General features: G+C 43.8%; 6 protein-coding genes across 6 annotated transcripts; 3 read left to right on the forward strand and 3 right to left on the reverse strand.

The window, feature by feature from the left end:
• Positions 1 to 715: 715 nt before the first annotated feature.
• BRETT_001324 (uncharacterized protein) lies at positions 716 to 1,984 on the reverse strand (the record flags this gene model as incomplete). Its single annotated transcript, XM_041279878.1, has 1 exon — positions 716 to 1,984. The coding sequence occupies one exon, from the start codon at positions 1,982 to 1,984 to the stop codon at positions 716 to 718; it is 1,269 nt and encodes a 422-aa protein (XP_041138092.1).
• A 4,331-nt stretch (positions 1,985 to 6,315) lies between these two features.
• On the reverse strand, positions 6,316 to 7,377 carry BRETT_001325 (uncharacterized protein; the record flags this gene model as incomplete). Its single annotated transcript, XM_041279879.1, has 1 exon — positions 6,316 to 7,377. The coding sequence occupies one exon, from the start codon at positions 7,375 to 7,377 to the stop codon at positions 6,316 to 6,318; it is 1,062 nt and encodes a 353-aa protein (XP_041138093.1).
• Positions 7,378 to 8,002: 625 nt separating this feature from the next.
• On the reverse strand, positions 8,003 to 9,898 carry BRETT_001326 (uncharacterized protein; the record flags this gene model as incomplete). The annotated part of the gene is made up of 1 exon (XM_041279880.1): positions 8,003 to 9,898. The coding sequence occupies one exon, from the start codon at positions 9,896 to 9,898 to the stop codon at positions 8,003 to 8,005; it is 1,896 nt and encodes a 631-aa protein (XP_041138094.1).
• A 502-nt stretch (positions 9,899 to 10,400) lies between these two features.
• Positions 10,401 to 11,990, forward strand: SRP54 (Signal recognition particle; the record flags this gene model as incomplete). Its single annotated transcript, XM_041279881.1, has 1 exon — positions 10,401 to 11,990. The coding sequence occupies one exon, from the start codon at positions 10,401 to 10,403 to the stop codon at positions 11,988 to 11,990; it is 1,590 nt and encodes a 529-aa protein (XP_041138095.1).
• Positions 11,991 to 12,850: 860 nt separating this feature from the next.
• Positions 12,851 to 13,540, forward strand: BRETT_001328 (uncharacterized protein; the record flags this gene model as incomplete). The annotated part of the gene is made up of 1 exon (XM_041279882.1): positions 12,851 to 13,540. The coding sequence occupies one exon, from the start codon at positions 12,851 to 12,853 to the stop codon at positions 13,538 to 13,540; it is 690 nt and encodes a 229-aa protein (XP_041138096.1).
• A 1,386-nt stretch (positions 13,541 to 14,926) lies between these two features.
• Positions 14,927 to 15,754, forward strand: BRETT_001329 (uncharacterized protein; the record flags this gene model as incomplete). The annotated part of the gene is made up of 1 exon (XM_041279883.1): positions 14,927 to 15,754. One exon carries the CDS (start codon positions 14,927 to 14,929, stop codon positions 15,752 to 15,754), a length of 828 nt encoding a protein of 275 aa, XP_041138097.1.
• Positions 15,755 to 15,884: the final 130 nt, after the last annotated feature.

Raw genomic sequence — 15,884 nt, forward strand, 5'->3', positions numbered from 1 at the left:
GTAGCATGGTTATGTGAGGCAGGTGAATCATAAAATATGCATTTCATGTATCGCAGAATGAAATATAGGGTACGGATGTGATTGAAGGTAGATGAATATCCAACAGGTTCTTTAAGATTGATTAATAGAGCCTGTTTTTGTGGTTCTTTTATTAAGTGTTCAGGGGTGCAAAAGGCTTTGAGAGGAGTGAAAATGGTAACATATCTCAATAATGGATATGATAGTGAAGTAGACAACATATAGTATGTAAATAACATGTAGTAAGTAGACAATATATAGTAAGGTAGATAACATGTAATGAAAACATACAACATATAATAAAGCAACATATAGTAAAGTAGACAGCGTATAGTAAAAATATCTACCAAATATCATAAATGTACACTACATATAGTGAAGTAGGCAGCATGTAGTAAAGTAGACAACATATAATGAAAATATACAACGTATACTAAAGTAGACAACATATAGTAAAATATCTACCAAATATAGCAAAAGTACACCACATACAGTAACGCATATGCCAAAATCAGTAAATACTGCATAATGCTCTCCCACTAAAAGAACACGAATAAAATCTACAACAGCTACCGAACCCAAAGAGTCAACTAGAAGTATAAGAAATTAATATTAATGACATACTAGCAAAAAAAGATCGACAAAAACGGGGCTGAAGAAGCATTGCATAAGGTACATGTGACGATGAATGTTGGTATTAGTGTATTTGCCGCTTTGCGCCCATTGCTGAAGCATCACCTGCAACCGCAGCACTGCCTTGACGATCTGCATTGTAATTTATTCTGTTTGCCAAAACTGGCTGGCGACTTTGGGACTCGTCTAGCGACATGTTTGCAACCGGCGCCAGGCCAAGTTGGCGGGTGCGCTGCGGCCTTGGGGAGCGGCTCAGTCTCAAAGGTGGCAAGCCTGCGGGAAATGGCGCTCTCTGCGCCTGGAACTGCGCACCCGGCTGTGCCAACGCCTGCCCTGGGTACATAGAGTAGTACTGGGATGCGGCAGCGGATGGATAAGATCTGGATGCATCGAGAAGAGGAGGTCTGTAGGACTGAAGTGGGGGTATTGCACGCACAAGCGGCTGGCGCGATGCGGGTAGCGCATATCCAGGAATGGTTGGAGACTGCGCTAGCGCCGATGGAGGAGGAAGCGCGCCCCTCTGGAGCGGCCGCTTTCCCATTGGTTGGGATAGAGGGCTTGCACCGGGTATGCGCGCATACTTGACGCGCACCTCCTCGCGCTTCTCCTCCTCTTCCAACCTCAGGCGCTCATCCTTTTCCTTTTCCAGGCGCGCCTTCTCGCGCTGCATGCGCCGGCGCTTCTTCAAGCGCTCCCTCAGCTCTTTGAACTCGGATGGCAGTCTCTTCTTGCCGTGTTTCTGCAACATAATGTGGCAATTGAGGTGATTAAGTGTGCCGTAGGCCTTGGTGCAATTCTTGTAATTGCACTTGTAAAATCTCTCCACCTCGTTGTATTTCTTTCTCTTGCGCTTCTTTGGGCGCACGACTGGGAACATCTGCGCACCCCGGACGGCGTAGTCCTGCGGCGCATATGCGCCGGCCATTCCCGGGTAGCCACCCTGTGGCTGCCCGATTATGTAAGAAGGTGCGCGCGGCGGCGTCGCTGGCAAGCTCTGGATGCCAGGCAAAGCGTGGATAGGATGCGCCGAAGTGCCGGGCGCTCCGTCCGCCATGCGCGGTAGCGGGACTGCGGCGGCAGCGCCAGGTGCGCCCATGTATGCGCTGGCGGGCTGCGGGCCGTACACGCTGGGGAGAGGCCATCTGCCCTGCGCTTGCGCTTGCGCCTGCAACACGTATCCGGCATCCGAATATCCGGGACCGGGTGCGCGGCGCAGGTATGCGCTCGGAACAGCACTTTCAGACATCGCCGGGTACACTTGACTGTTTAAATGCTCTCTGATTTGCACAACTGGACTTATTTGGGAATTCGGCGGCTCGCGCAGTATCCCCATTGAATGGTGCTATAAGATTGGGCGCCTGCGCTATGGAGCAGCTTTTTAAAAGTCAGAAATAAAGCTGCTTAGAGCAAAAAAAAAAAAAAGAGTACAAAAATTATGAAGAATGACGGATTTCTATAAAATCCAACAAATGCAAATGCTAACGCTGGCAGATTCGAAGCTGAAAAGGTAAAAGCAAACATGGTGAAGCCAGGGATTTGGGCTTTACCGCATCGGGGGAAGTGTGTCAATATATATATATACATTCATATGTTAAATTAAGCCTCAACATACAAGATGAGTGGGTCCTTGGAAGGTCGTTTCTTTTTCGCATCTCTCCATATTCCTTTTTTCGAAAAAATATATTAGACCATTATCTTTTTTTCTTTCCCATATACTTTGTGAAACTGCATGAAGTGTCAAAACACAAACCTCTGGAATATTCAGTGAGGTGAGGGATGGAAAAGAGAATTGGCAACGCGAAAGAAAGAATACTAAAAAAACAAAACTAAAAAAAAGGCCAAATAAAATTATGACAATACAACCCAAACGAAAGCAGGATGAAATGAATAACTATGTAATCGAAAGAACACACAACCATTATAAAGATAAAAAAAGGAACCACTTCAACTGACAATTGACCTTACCATCTCTTCCAAAACAATAGCGAAGTTTTGTGACCATTGGTTTAGTCCGGTATAATCGTGCGAAATTGTTCTTTGTACGAAAGAAACAATCCAACTCCCACTATGTGTTCGCCTGCAAAGATCGCCATTCCTCGAATAATGCAATGTTTCTCAAGCCGCAGGAGTTTTCTTGTTTGGAGTTATAAGCCCCGATGGAAAAGAATAAAACAAAGAAAAAAGCGCGGGAAAGCGAATGGCAGCTTTGTCTGGTAAGCAGTGTCAAGGAAAGACAACACCAGGAAAAACAACAAAGTAACTTGACGACTCAAAAACACACAACACTAATTTGTCTTTTTCTTGTTTAGCACTACTCCGATCCGGCTGGCTTACTGCTGCAACTACAGCCTGATTCGTTAGCACCCCCTCTATCCACCCAAAAATTTTCTTCTTTCATTCTTCTTACTTTTTTAATCTTTTCTTCCTCCCCTTTTCTTCCCCTCTTTTGTTCTTTCCGCCCTTTTCCCCTCCCCTGCCTGCAATTCAGGGTCACACTAGAAGCATGCCTTTTTTACAACCTTCTAGAATACGTACAGACTGAGTTCGACCACCCAAATTAACAGATCTTATGTGGATGCAACACAAGACGTAAAAAATTTTTCATCAGGCCAAATAAAATGGCACATATTCACACCCCATATTTATTAGATCACAATGTGCATCAGGCAAAGTGAACGCTTTCTAAAAACTAAATGCTCGATAGTTCACATATAACACGGTCTACTATTTCAGATGGTTTTCTCTATACTGCACGAGATTTTACATCATTGGGTATACAGTTGTCGGTACCATACTGAATCCGCTTTTATTGATCCCGAGCCAGCTTCTGACCATGCTTTAATGCATTACTGCATCAATTAAATTTGATATTCCGGCAATTCGGCTTAAAGTTACATTCCTCAATCCGAATCCATCTTTCAGTGTAATCTCCGGTATCTCGAAAGCCTCTCAACTTACTCTTCCTGGCAAACTGCATCTATGCGGCAAAAGTGTTGATTGTTGAATGAAAAAAATAATTTTGCGGGAACAAAGCTTCTAACCCACTAAACAGTTTATTATTCCAGCTTTTCATGTTTGCATTGTTGCATTTTATTTTTTTTTTATCCTGTTTACATATGGCAATTTTCCGTCGGCCTGTACTCTCATCCGAACGTCAGCCTATTGTTGTCTTCATATTAGTTTTCTTCTCTTCTTTTTCACATTTCATCATGTGCTTCTTGAATTATTTCTTGTTGCTTACTTGCTCCATTAACAACTTCCGCTCGGGCTTTGTATTCCACCTATTTGAATGGCTTACATTTTTTCCATGCATTTTTCAGCCCGCGCTTAACTCACCCTCCAAGTTTAGTACAGCCGCTAGCAAATTATCCAAAGGTATCGATGTCAGCAGGTTTTCTTAATGGGAAAATAATCAATCAAGTGATTGAGTTATTTTTATTTCCATAAATATTTTTTTTTTCTTCATTTTTTAAGGTGCATACTTTTATATTTTCACTACAAGTATTTTTCCCCCCTCTGGCTTCACTGTATTAAATCTCCCAACACATTTGGGGCAATCCAGAAAGTCTGTGGCTAATTAAATTAGCTCTGTCTGACGACAATTTCCACATTTAATCGAAATATTGTACTTACTCATGTTCGGATTGAACGAAGTCGTACAGACACTTCCATGATTATGCGTACAGTTTTATTCAATTACACATTTCGATTCAACCTCACCACAAAATCCATATGAAATCCACATTCACATATCACTAAAGTTCACAATCAAATTCCAGCCTCAAGCCCGCATTAAAATCCGCATTCACATTCTCTGGCCTTTTTTTACCACATCTGTTTTTTAGCGCCAGAAAATGCAGCATACGGATAAAATGGAATCTACCCGAAAAAGCAGCCAAATACTTCGATAGCAACAATCATGAAATTGATGAATCAGCTGTCCGCACAAGGATCCAATGTTCTCCCTCTCAGGGTCAGTACGGCAGGATCAATAAAGAAAACAAATAGAAAAAAGCTGAAGTAAAGCAAATGAAATAGAATAAGAAGAGAAAAAAAATGAATAATCAAGAAGCCAAACAAAATGCCGAGATTAAAACAGTATTGTCGCTTACCGCAAATGGCATTGTGTTTTCATCAACGTGATCAAAATGTCTCGACTTTGTTCTCCGAATTAGTTTGAATCGTACAATTCAGGCAGCCAATTCCATTTCCAGGCGCAACCCCGCGTCATGTTCATAAGCGTTTCAGTAGATGTATTCAGTAGTTCCAAATTTAGCCCGCCACTCCAAATTTCCACGCATCTCCTTTGTTAGAATTCTCCCAAGTGTCAACACTATTTATCGACCCAACAATGTGCCCAATGAAGCCCGAATTCTGGCCAACTCTCGGACCCATTCATGGCTCAATTCAAAAACAATGCAACTTGTGCTGGGATCACTTTTTTCTTGCTTTATGCTTCTAAATCAATGAACAAAACCATGCAGGACAATAAGTTCAGCACCATACGGAAATTCGGAAGCTTGGAAATCATAGTGCAGGCTTATTAATATGCCGTTTTCACGTTCAGTTTTTAGGTTCCGTCGTTCCCCTCCAGTTTTGTGCATTATGTTGCTTGATTCATTTCTTGGACAAGCAACCAAAGTAACATAATGGTTCTGATCCAATCACTTGATCTGGTTTCCCGACTTCCTTCCAATCTCCGTGGTTCCGTCCTATTGTACTGTTCCCTGTTTGCCGCTGCAATCTTTCCGATCTTTTTTCCCTCTTTCAGGGTCGCATCTTTCTTTTTCTTCTATTTCTTGGTGGTAACTATCTAATTTTTTTTTTTTTTTAGTCTTTCTTTCCTTCCTCTTCGTTCCGCTTTTCTGCATCATCGACTTTTGCTCAACTTCCAATTATTTAACTTTCCTTCTTCCCCCGCTCTCTCAGCTCATTCAGCTCTCCTTCTTTTTTCTTTCATTTGCATTGCATTCGTTATTCTCTCAGTCAATGATCAAGACGGCCGGCTTGTGCAAATTTTTTATTTTATTTTTTATCCATTCGGCGGTGCAAACTTTTTCGTTGTTCTCACTTTTTTCTTTTTCGTCCTCTCAGCATAGATACAACCCCAGACACATTTATTGTTCCAAGCTGCATGGAAGACACATTCGTCTTCTGATAATTTGTTTGCAACAATAAAAAGCCGGTCACTAGAAAGAACATTCCGTCATGTTACTTTGATTATTTTCGGATCATCTTACAGTAGCTTTTTTTTAATTATGTTAGTTTTCATTTATTTTTTTTTCCTTACGGTTCGATTGCGTTACAGAACATAAAAAAGCAATGCCAACAAAGCACTCCTGAATTTGGGATATTCTCTATTGATTCTTCGTACTATATGTAATTTCTCATCAACCCGCTTATCCCTGATATCGCCTTAGGTTAACAAAGATTCAGACACCGCATCTCTTCCCTTTTCTTGTAATTTACATTTTTCCCTCCCCTTGGTTTCATGTTTGTGCAGACTTTGTTTCCGCTTTCGAGTCCAGCTTTCTAGTAATTTTTATTTTAGGCAGATCATACGTTTTTGGTTTCTCGAATTTATTACTTTTCCATATTTTTTATTTTTTTTTTTTTTTCGTAATTCTCGCTTTATCCGGCTTCACTTTTCAGCGGCTTCCCACGCTACTGGACTATTCGGCAATAAAGAGCCTGGCCAACAATTACTCCCATGCCTGCACATGCAATTTCAACAAATGAACCAACGTTTGTCTTCTTCAAGAACTTTGCAACTCCCAGAATTGCCGTGCTCACGCAGATCCACAAAGCAAGCCAAACTGCTCTTATAGCTTTCCTCTGAACTTTGCTCCAAAGTTGGAAGCTGCTTCCAAGATGGGTGTCTATCAGATGCTCTATCTCCTTTTGTTTTCCTCCCAGCACCCTTGCAAGCTCTTCCATACTGTCCTGGTGCATAGTTCTAAGTTGTTTGTTGAATGATTCAACGTCTCTTTGGTTTTTAACTGCGCTTTCAGAGGCTTTTCTGACCGCCTCTGCCACTTCCCTGTTTTGTGCATGTATGTTACCCACCATGTCCTTTGCTACCTGCTCAACGTTGTATCTCATTCTTTCTGAGGCTTCTTCGGCCACATTTCTCACCATACTGTCCATGTCTTGCCGCAATTCATCCATAAAACCACCCCGACTAATCTGTTCAAGGAGCCCCACCATTTTTTCAATCCTCACCTCTAACAGACGGTATGTGCTCAAAGCATGTTGTTGCTCTAATGGACCCCTGTAGCTGTTGCATATATCTGCTACCAGGTTTAGATATCCAAAGTATGTTGTCCACCAAACAGGGTTTTCTGCTAGCTGGCTCACGCATCGTTTTACATCCTGCCTTGTCTGCATTTCTTGGTAGCAGTCTTTTGGTAGCTGCATTTGGCCCGAAAACTGCTCGTCAAATATGCATTCTGAGAGACGTATGGCAACCGCTGACTTCTCGCTCTCGTCCATCTCATCTATCTGCTCGCATCTGTCCACAAACGATGATATTACTTCTAGAATGCAGCTGGAATCGAAATCGACGCTGATCTCCTTACCTTTACTAGCCTCTTTTATAACTGAAAGCAACTTTGGGGTATACAACTCGTTGCTTTCCTCAGCTTCACTCCGTAGTATTTTCATCAATAGCAGTATTAAAATGCAATCTTTCATCGTGTGGTACGGGTGATTTGCACCCGTGGACATTTGTGATACTGTTCGACTTCTGTTTCAGCTTCCATTCTGGAATCTCACATTTATATATGATTCGATCACAAACGCAAATCTTCCATTTACCATATTGCAGCACTTTGTCATCTTGTTCATACAGATGGCTGGTTTCTTCAACTTCTGCTTTGGTTTTTAAACCAAAATCGCAGCTTTCAAAAGTTGTGATATGTCACAAATTTGGATTTCTCAAGCATTCTTTATCACTTGCGCGCTCTTAGATTTCTAAGTTTTTGTCATTTACAAAGATTCAGTTCACATCAAACCAATATGAGCACTGTGCGACTAGATTTTCTGCTTACAATTAACCCCGATATTAGCCGAGTTCAAAGACACGCTTGAAATATAATCGTGATTACAGCTGCAAATGTAAATAATTGAGGCTCTGTTATCTCTGGTGCAATATTTGTGTTAGCAAACTTGAACCCAGGCATGATATCACATTAAGCTAAGTCATGCATGAAAATACTCCTTCCAAAGTTTATTGCGAACTCCAACATACAATTACCGTTCAACTAATGCAGCAAAATATTCGTCTATGTTAACAATAATAAAAGCCTGAATCCGATAGTTGACGAAACTGACTAAATGTCACCCAAATCTTCTACAAAGTGAACTCTTTATACCAGTCAGCCACCTCTGGTCCAAATGCCGAAAGTGTGCTTCTCTCAACAGAAGTCAGGTTCTTATCCTTGCAATTTTTCAGCACAACCAACGAATTCTCGCCATTTCTTTCCAACAAACCCCACCAGTTGTCTCCCATCCTCATTAAGCGCTCGATCTGCTTCATATTACGCTGCGGGCTCTCACTGAGGAGCAAATTCATTGCATTAACATGCAATTCAACCAAAGTTGCTCGACTATATGGTGAGGATAATGTTTCCAGCCTGTTTTTGTACTTTTTCACATCATTAGTATCGGGAATCCACGGAAGAGAAGCCTTGTAGATGCGGTTTTCTTTGTTGTACGCCAAGTAGAAGAAAGAGTGTTCCTGTGTTGTCTTTTCTCCCTCTTCCAAAACAGGTTTGAGCAGTTTTTCAGTTATATCGTCCAACAGCTTGCCGATTTTCTCGTAGTACAAGGTTTCAGCCAATACCGGCGAATCCTCCTGGTATAAAAGCGCATATGCAACCTGTCCTATCTCGTACATCACCAATTCCGTTGCAACCTCCACTTTTCCAGCCGTCTCACCCTTTTTCCTACGTAGAATAATCTTTCTTGTGGATATACTGCCCCCATCCTCGTCAGTTTTGCCCAACAAGAACCTTCCGGTTGGTTTCTGATCACTAGAAACGGTGTCACTCTGTGTATTTTGTTCTTCCTGGTCTGATGAGCCCCTCGTACCAACCGCTGAGCCGCCAAACGTCGGCATAAAGGAGGAAACTGTGCTGTAAGCGTTTCTAAATGGTGCGATAAGCAAAGACTCTACGTACGACTGGTTTTCATCTTTTACAACACCCATTTCTGATGCTTGCATCACACTCGGGCTGTTACCGGTTCCATTTATAGCCTCCAAGCCAGCCCTATAGCTCTGCAAAGACAGGAGGTTTTTGGATTTCAAGGCAAACCTGGAAAGCCCAAAGTCAAAGTCTTGCCTTTGCAAATAGTCCAAAAGCCCAATAATCGACACCCGCTCGAACGGCGAGTCCTCATTCACGTACAGAGCGCCATACTCGTTAGCTGACAAGCGATCTCTGTTCAATATAAGCACATCCTGCATTCCATCTTGGTCTGTAAAACCAGATTTGATCTCTTGAGCCAATCTGGCGGCTAATTTGCCAGAAACGGCCCTCGAGGACAGTTTTACGCCATTGAGCATGCTGTACACACCTTCACCGTTGAAATCAAAGCTCGAGGGAAACTCAAAGCGGTTGTTAAGCCACTCCTGCCACCAGGATGACAGAAACTGGACTCGTTTGGCAAATTCCGGCGACTTTTTACTGAAATCACCACTCAGAAATGTGCCAATTGACCCGTAGTTGAGCCTCCACAGCACGCCACCCTTCTGTATCTCGCTTATCAAAAACTCTGGTGACGCTATCCCGTGTTTCTTGTAGGTTTTTCCTCCGTAAGATGCGAATTTTATACCACACACAAAGTAATATTTGTCTTCAAGCCTACCAACAAGCTCCCTCAGCCCATCTGTATCAATGTGAGACAATTGCATTGTATTCTGCTCGCTATCAGGTACATTTTCACCCCCCTGAGATGCATCTGACCCGCCAAACTTGGTGGTCATCTCTGAAAGAGCCTGGACCATGCCCAACAGTCGACTGCGACCGTTTTCGTCCGGATCCGTAGAATTGAACTCCACACTCGCTACGACATTCTGCGAGATCAATGAAGCTTCCTTAGCTTCTGCAGTTGTTTTATTTTCCGTACAAAAAATGTAAAAATGCCCAATGCTAGGTTTCTGTTCTGTCTGTTTTTGTGTCGACCCCGTCCATTGCCCATTAGTGCCGGGGACAATGTTGCGAAGAATACCTCTTGGAAATTCCATCCGTGAAAAATGCTTCCCGTATCAGAAAATATTGCTACGCCATGCAAGATATACTGCAAGATGAATGAAACTTGGTGAGACGAAAATTGGGAAAGTTGTTCGTATAGATGATAAGGTGTGGAGATAAGGCGCCAGAAGCAGTTTAGCGATTGAGAAAGTGGGGAGGGGGAAGAAAAGTTGAGGTGTAAGGATGCTTGAGAGAAGGACGAGTACGTTATGCGGGTAAAAATGCTAGGAAAAAAAAGTTAGGAGTGAAAATGCTAGGAAAAAAAAAGTTGTAATAAAAATGCTAGGAATAAAATGCTAGCAGAATAAATTTGTTACGTGGGTAAGGATGTCGAGCACGGGCGAACGAGATCAATTTCATTTTTTTCTCTCTTTTTCCTCGCGACATACATATTCGTCGAGCTTCTAGAGGACAGCATTTAACCACTAGAGGAGCGTCGAAGGTCATTTTTTTCACATATAAAACACAAATCCCAAGCAGGAAAGACATATCAGCATGGTGTTAGCAGACTTGGGAAGGCGAATCAGCAGCGCGGTGTCGGAAGTGACCCGGTCGAGCTCGGTTGACGAGCAAGTAGTGGAAAACATGCTTAAGGAAATTTCAAACGCATTAGTGGAAGCAGACGTGAATATAAAACTAGTGATAGGGCTCCGGAAGAAGCTCAAGGCGAAGATCGAGGGCAGCAGCGGGCAGCAGGGTCTGGATAAGAAGAAATTGATCCAGAAAGCGGTGTTCGATGAGCTCTGTGCACTTGTTGATTGCGGTGGAGCGAAAGTTTTCCGGCCAAGAAAGAAGAAAACTAACGTTATCATGATGGTTGGTTTGCAGGGTGCGGGAAAGACGACGACGTGCACAAAGTTGGCGGTGTACTACCAGCGGAGAGGGCTGAAAGTGGGTCTTGTGTGTGCGGATACGTTCCGTGCGGGAGCTTTTGACCAATTGAAGCAGAATGCAACCAAAGCACGAATTCCATACTATGGATCGTACACAGAGGTGGACCCGGTGACCGTGGCGGCGGAGGGAGTGGGGAAATTCAAGAGAGACAAGTTCGAGTTGATCATCGTGGACACTTCGGGAAGGCACCGGCAGGAAAAAGAGCTTTTTGCAGAAATGGTGCAGATCGAGGAGGCGGTGAAGCCGGACGAGACGATCATGGTGCTCGACGCGTCGATCGGCCAGGCAGCTGAGTTGCAGGCCCGCGCGTTCAAGCAGTCGTCGAACTTTGGGGCGATCGTCCTCACGAAGATGGACGGCCACGCGAAAGGAGGCGGTGCAATTTCTGCAGTTGCGGCCACCAAGACGCCGATAGCGTTTATTGGAACGGGAGAGCACATCCAGGATTTGGAGAGCTTCACTGCCAAGCAGTTTGTGTCGAAGCTTCTTGGCATAGGAGACATCCAGGGGCTCATGGAGCACGTGAAGTCGCTCCACTTGGACCAGAAGGATGCGATGAAGAACTTCCAGGAGGGAAAGTTCACGCTGCGCGATCTCCAGACGCAGATGAACAACATCTTGAAGATGGGCCCGCTCAGCAAGATCGCGCAGATGCTTCCCGGCGGCATTGGCAACATGATGCAGCAGGTTGGCGAGGAGGAAACCACGAAGCGGTTTAAACGGATGGTTTTCATCATGGACTCGATGACAGGCAGCGAGCTTGACAGTGACGGGCAGATTTTCGTCGATGAGCCGAGCCGGATCGTGCGTGTGGCCCGGGGCTCCGGCACCTCGGTCACAGAGGTGGAAGCAGTTCTTTTGCAGCAGAAGATGTTCACCAAGATGGCCCAGCGTACAAAATCCATGAAAAGCCAAATGCCCGGCCTGATGGGCGGCCGGGGAGGTCGGGCAGGTGGCCCGGGAGGCCGCGGTGCGTTTGGCGGTGCCCAGATGCAGCGTGCCATGCAGCAACTCCAGTCTGATCCCTCCATGATGCAGAAAATGCAGCAAATGATGGGTAGTATGGGTGGAATGCCTGGAATGGGCGGAATGGGCGGAATGCCCGACCCGCAGCAGATCCGGCAGATGATGAGCGACCCCAACGTTCGCAGGATGGTCGAGAACTTCGGCAAGAACTTTGGCATGCAGTGAACTAAATGTACTAATAATATAAAAAATGGGGGTGTCCGGGCTTGGCGGGTGCGCGGTGTTTTTACCCGATTCTGCCACCTGCATGCGTCCCTTCTCGTTTTCCCCTGCACCTCTGGTGGAGGGGGGTGCAACCCGTCCCCTATTTTCCATGACAGTAAATAAACCATTTTCCTTTTTCTTGCCTTTTGCTATAATCCAATCCCCACACACTCATTTCTGCCTTGCCTGGCTTATCATTGTGGTCCGCTTGTATTGTTTCTCCACTAAATATTCGCACCTCACCTCACCGTTTTTTTTCTTTTTTCGGCCTGCATTATACTCGCTCCCCGCCATAGATTCAAAAAAAAATAAAATAAAAATAAAAAAAATCGACTCATCTCTCTGAGTCTAACTAATCGCGTTGTGTTCCCGTTTCTGGCTTACCGCCGGTACTTTCGCACCGATTTCGATTGATCAATTGGAGTTTTTTCGTCTTGAGTAATTGTCTCATTTATTTTTATTCATTTCTTTCCTCCACCACTCTGTAGGAAAAAAATAAAATTTACATTTTAGAAAACAAGCTAAAATCTAAAATCTGAAAATCAGTCCCTCCTTTTCTCTCCCCCCCTTTTTATTTTCCTTCTCCTTCTTTCTTCTCTTTCCACTTCATATCTACCAAAGCCCATAACCTAATTTACCTAATTTGGGTCTCCGCAATTTGCCTTCCATCTTCTTCACATCGTCTCTAATCTAAGCTCACCAAAAAAGGCTGCCTGATAGAACGGAGAAGAAAGTTTAATTAAAAAAAAAGAGAGATAACTTATCAACTTATACATTCGCCCCTATTATCGCTACAACCACCTAAACACATCCCAGGAAAAATGTCATTCTGCACACCTTTGTCACGCAATGCCGTCCAGTGCACAAAGCGAGTCGCCCTCCGCCTAACTCCAGCATCTAAGGCCATCTCCTTGTTTTCGCAAAGATCTGCATTTTCCTTGTTGTACAGACGCCAGTATCATAACGCACCCATGCTCGGAAGGGCGGCCGTTGGTGTTCCATGCATTAGAAATGCAGCAAATGTGGGCCGCATCTTCCAGAGGCACTACAGCGTCATCGAAGAAGAGGGTTCTGCACCTGTAATCGATTTCAACAAGATGAAAACAATCGTCAAGGAGGAAAATCCCGGTTTTGTCGTGGTCGATGTCCGGGAGCCGGACGAATACAAGACGGGACACATTCCAGGCGCCATCAATATTCCTTGCAAGTCTTCTCCGGGTGCATTTGGATTGTCTCCCGAAGAATTTAAGCTCACTTTTGGTTTTGCCAAGCCTGCAAAGGACAAGACGCTTGTTTTCTACTGCTTGGGAGGCATCCGGTCCTCCATAAGTGAGGAGTTGGCGGGAACGTGTGAATACTCAAAACGGCTTAATTACAAGGGCTCCTGGGAGGACTGGGTTGCCAATAAGGGTGCAATTGAGTACCCAAAGGAGGAGAAGGCGGCCGAAAAGGAGCCTGCTGAGCCTGAAAAGGCTGCTGAGAAGACAGAGCAAGAGCCAAAGAAGGAGTAATGAATAGATTTAGGTGGTTCGAGGTGTGGTCATGAGACTATTTTGGCATTTCGTCTATTTTTGCCGTGCCCATTTCGTTCCATGCATAATTTTTACTTTTACTAATAGCTTTTTTCACTCTGCTGGATGTCTGCTGCCCGGTGAAGCGCCAATTTGCTTTTTTTATTTTCTTGCGTGTGTGCCTTTTTTGTTCATGTATACCGTACATTCTTGCCATATAGTTCTAATTGCAGACTTCTATGTATCTAGAAGCGATGACTCACTGTAGGTGTAAATATAAGGAGGGTGGATCAAAGAGTCAACTTAAGTCCCTCTGAAAATATGCGACAGAATTTGCAATCCGGAACTTACAATATTACTCAAAGTAATTTGCTTAAAGTAATATGCTCAAAGTAATTTGCTTAAAGTAATTTGCTTAAAGTAATATGCTCAAAGTAATTTGCTTAAAGTAATATGCTCAAAGTAATTTGCTTAAAGTAATATGCTCAAAGTAATTTGCTCAAAGTAATCTGCCTAAAATCATCCGTTTATCACCATTTATCATCTGTTTATCGTCCCCTTTCGGTGGGTTTTATCCACCTATTTCCGGCTAAATAATGTAATTAAATATTCTTCGTATTTACGTACTACTTCAAGTATGGGTTCCTTTACACAGCCAACTGTTTTCTCCAAGGCAGTGCTTCACTGCAAAATTAAAGTAGCTAGTTTGATATCTTGTACAGTTTGGTATGAATCAATACCTACATCCAGCTTATTAGTCAAATATTCAGACTTTGCGTTGTATGCGATTACCTAATACTTGATTATCTACTTGTTCATCTTACCTAACATTGCTCGAAATTGTCCTCCGCAGCATCAGATTACATAATACCACCGCGTATTACCTAATCATGACATAGGCAGATATATTACACAGATACATACAACTTCCCACCCTATTCAAAACTACCACTCATCCATTTCAAAAAACACTATCTAACCTTAACGTATTCCACCCCTTTCTACCATAACAAGTACCCCACAGCTGGTTTGGGATCTCCACATCAAAATTATAACGGGATTGCTGTCTTAAAATTCCAGGCTGCCAGGGCGAAAAATTAATCAATGGAAATTTCGGCGGAGAAAAAGGCGCAGCTTGCCGAATAATGCAGAAAGCTCCTTGCACAGCCCGCAATTTCCGCCTCCGTATCTGTGCTCAATTTAGTGTATTTTTGGATTGCTATCGAAGCAGGAATGTGTATAAATATATGTGGATGTGGGTATATAAGAGGATGCAAAAGTCCGCAGGGGCTGTTTGCATATATTCGTGAGAATAACTTCAGATATTGCTACATTCTTACATATACAGAGATCGTAATTGCATAAAAAGCAGCCTCAAAACTACAAATGCCATCACAAATCCTCTCGCAGACAGAAGGCAGGCAGTACACAGCCGCAAAGAGCACAGTCGTGATCTCGTATGTGCTCTCAGTGATTGGTGTTTTCTACTATTTCGCCTTGGGCCACTTTGGCAAGTCTTACTTCACCCCTTTCACCGCCTCGCAAATCATAATAGTGCTTTACTGCATTGTGACGCTTCTCTTGCAGCTCCTCTTTATTGTGCAGTCGTTTTTCAACACAAACGTGTCTTCCAGCAACCAGGCAAACATTTTGGCGGTGGTCGGACCACATTTCTCCATTAACAACATCCTCAACTTCTTCTGGTGCTACTTTTTCATCCGCAGGAACTTCCTTGTGGCCGAGATCATCCTCCTTGTCAACCTTATCAACCTCCTCTCGCTCTATTTCACGCATAAAACCGTCTCCATCAAGAGTGCATCTGATTGGCTAGTTGTGCACTTCCCAACCTGCGGTTTGCCGCTTTCCTGGACGCTTTATGCGATTTTCTGGAACGGTGCGTGCCTCTTCCACTCCCACTACGAGTCGCTTTTGCCTCGGTTGATCGCAAATGTCTTGATTTGGGAGTTTCTCGTCACACCACTTGCACTTTTGATCTTGTACAAGGACTGGTCTGTTTCGCTTTCCACGAGTTTCTTGATGCTCGGACTCGGTCTCAAGCAGTTCTTCAACAAGGCCATTGCGTTACAGTGGATATTTGCCTTCGTTATCTCCGGAATCGACTTCCTGGCCTCTATTTTGTGTATTGTGCGGTCTTCTTTGGCAAATCGCAACACACAGACCAATTCCGACGAGGAGGCACCTTTGTTGAGTTAGTTGCCACCAGCTGCCCACTCCTCTTTTCACGATTTTGCGATTTTGTCTATCAAATCTTGCCTTACTAGGCTCTTTGGTCTGCTGAGTCCAACACTTAGCAATTCCACAAGTGAGCTATTTGTTGCAAGTG

The sequence above is a fragment of the Brettanomyces bruxellensis genome, chromosome 8 (genome assembly GCF_011074885.1).
Source record: "Brettanomyces bruxellensis chromosome 8, complete sequence".
NCBI lineage: Eukaryota > Fungi > Ascomycota > Pichiomycetes > Pichiales > Pichiaceae > Brettanomyces > Brettanomyces bruxellensis.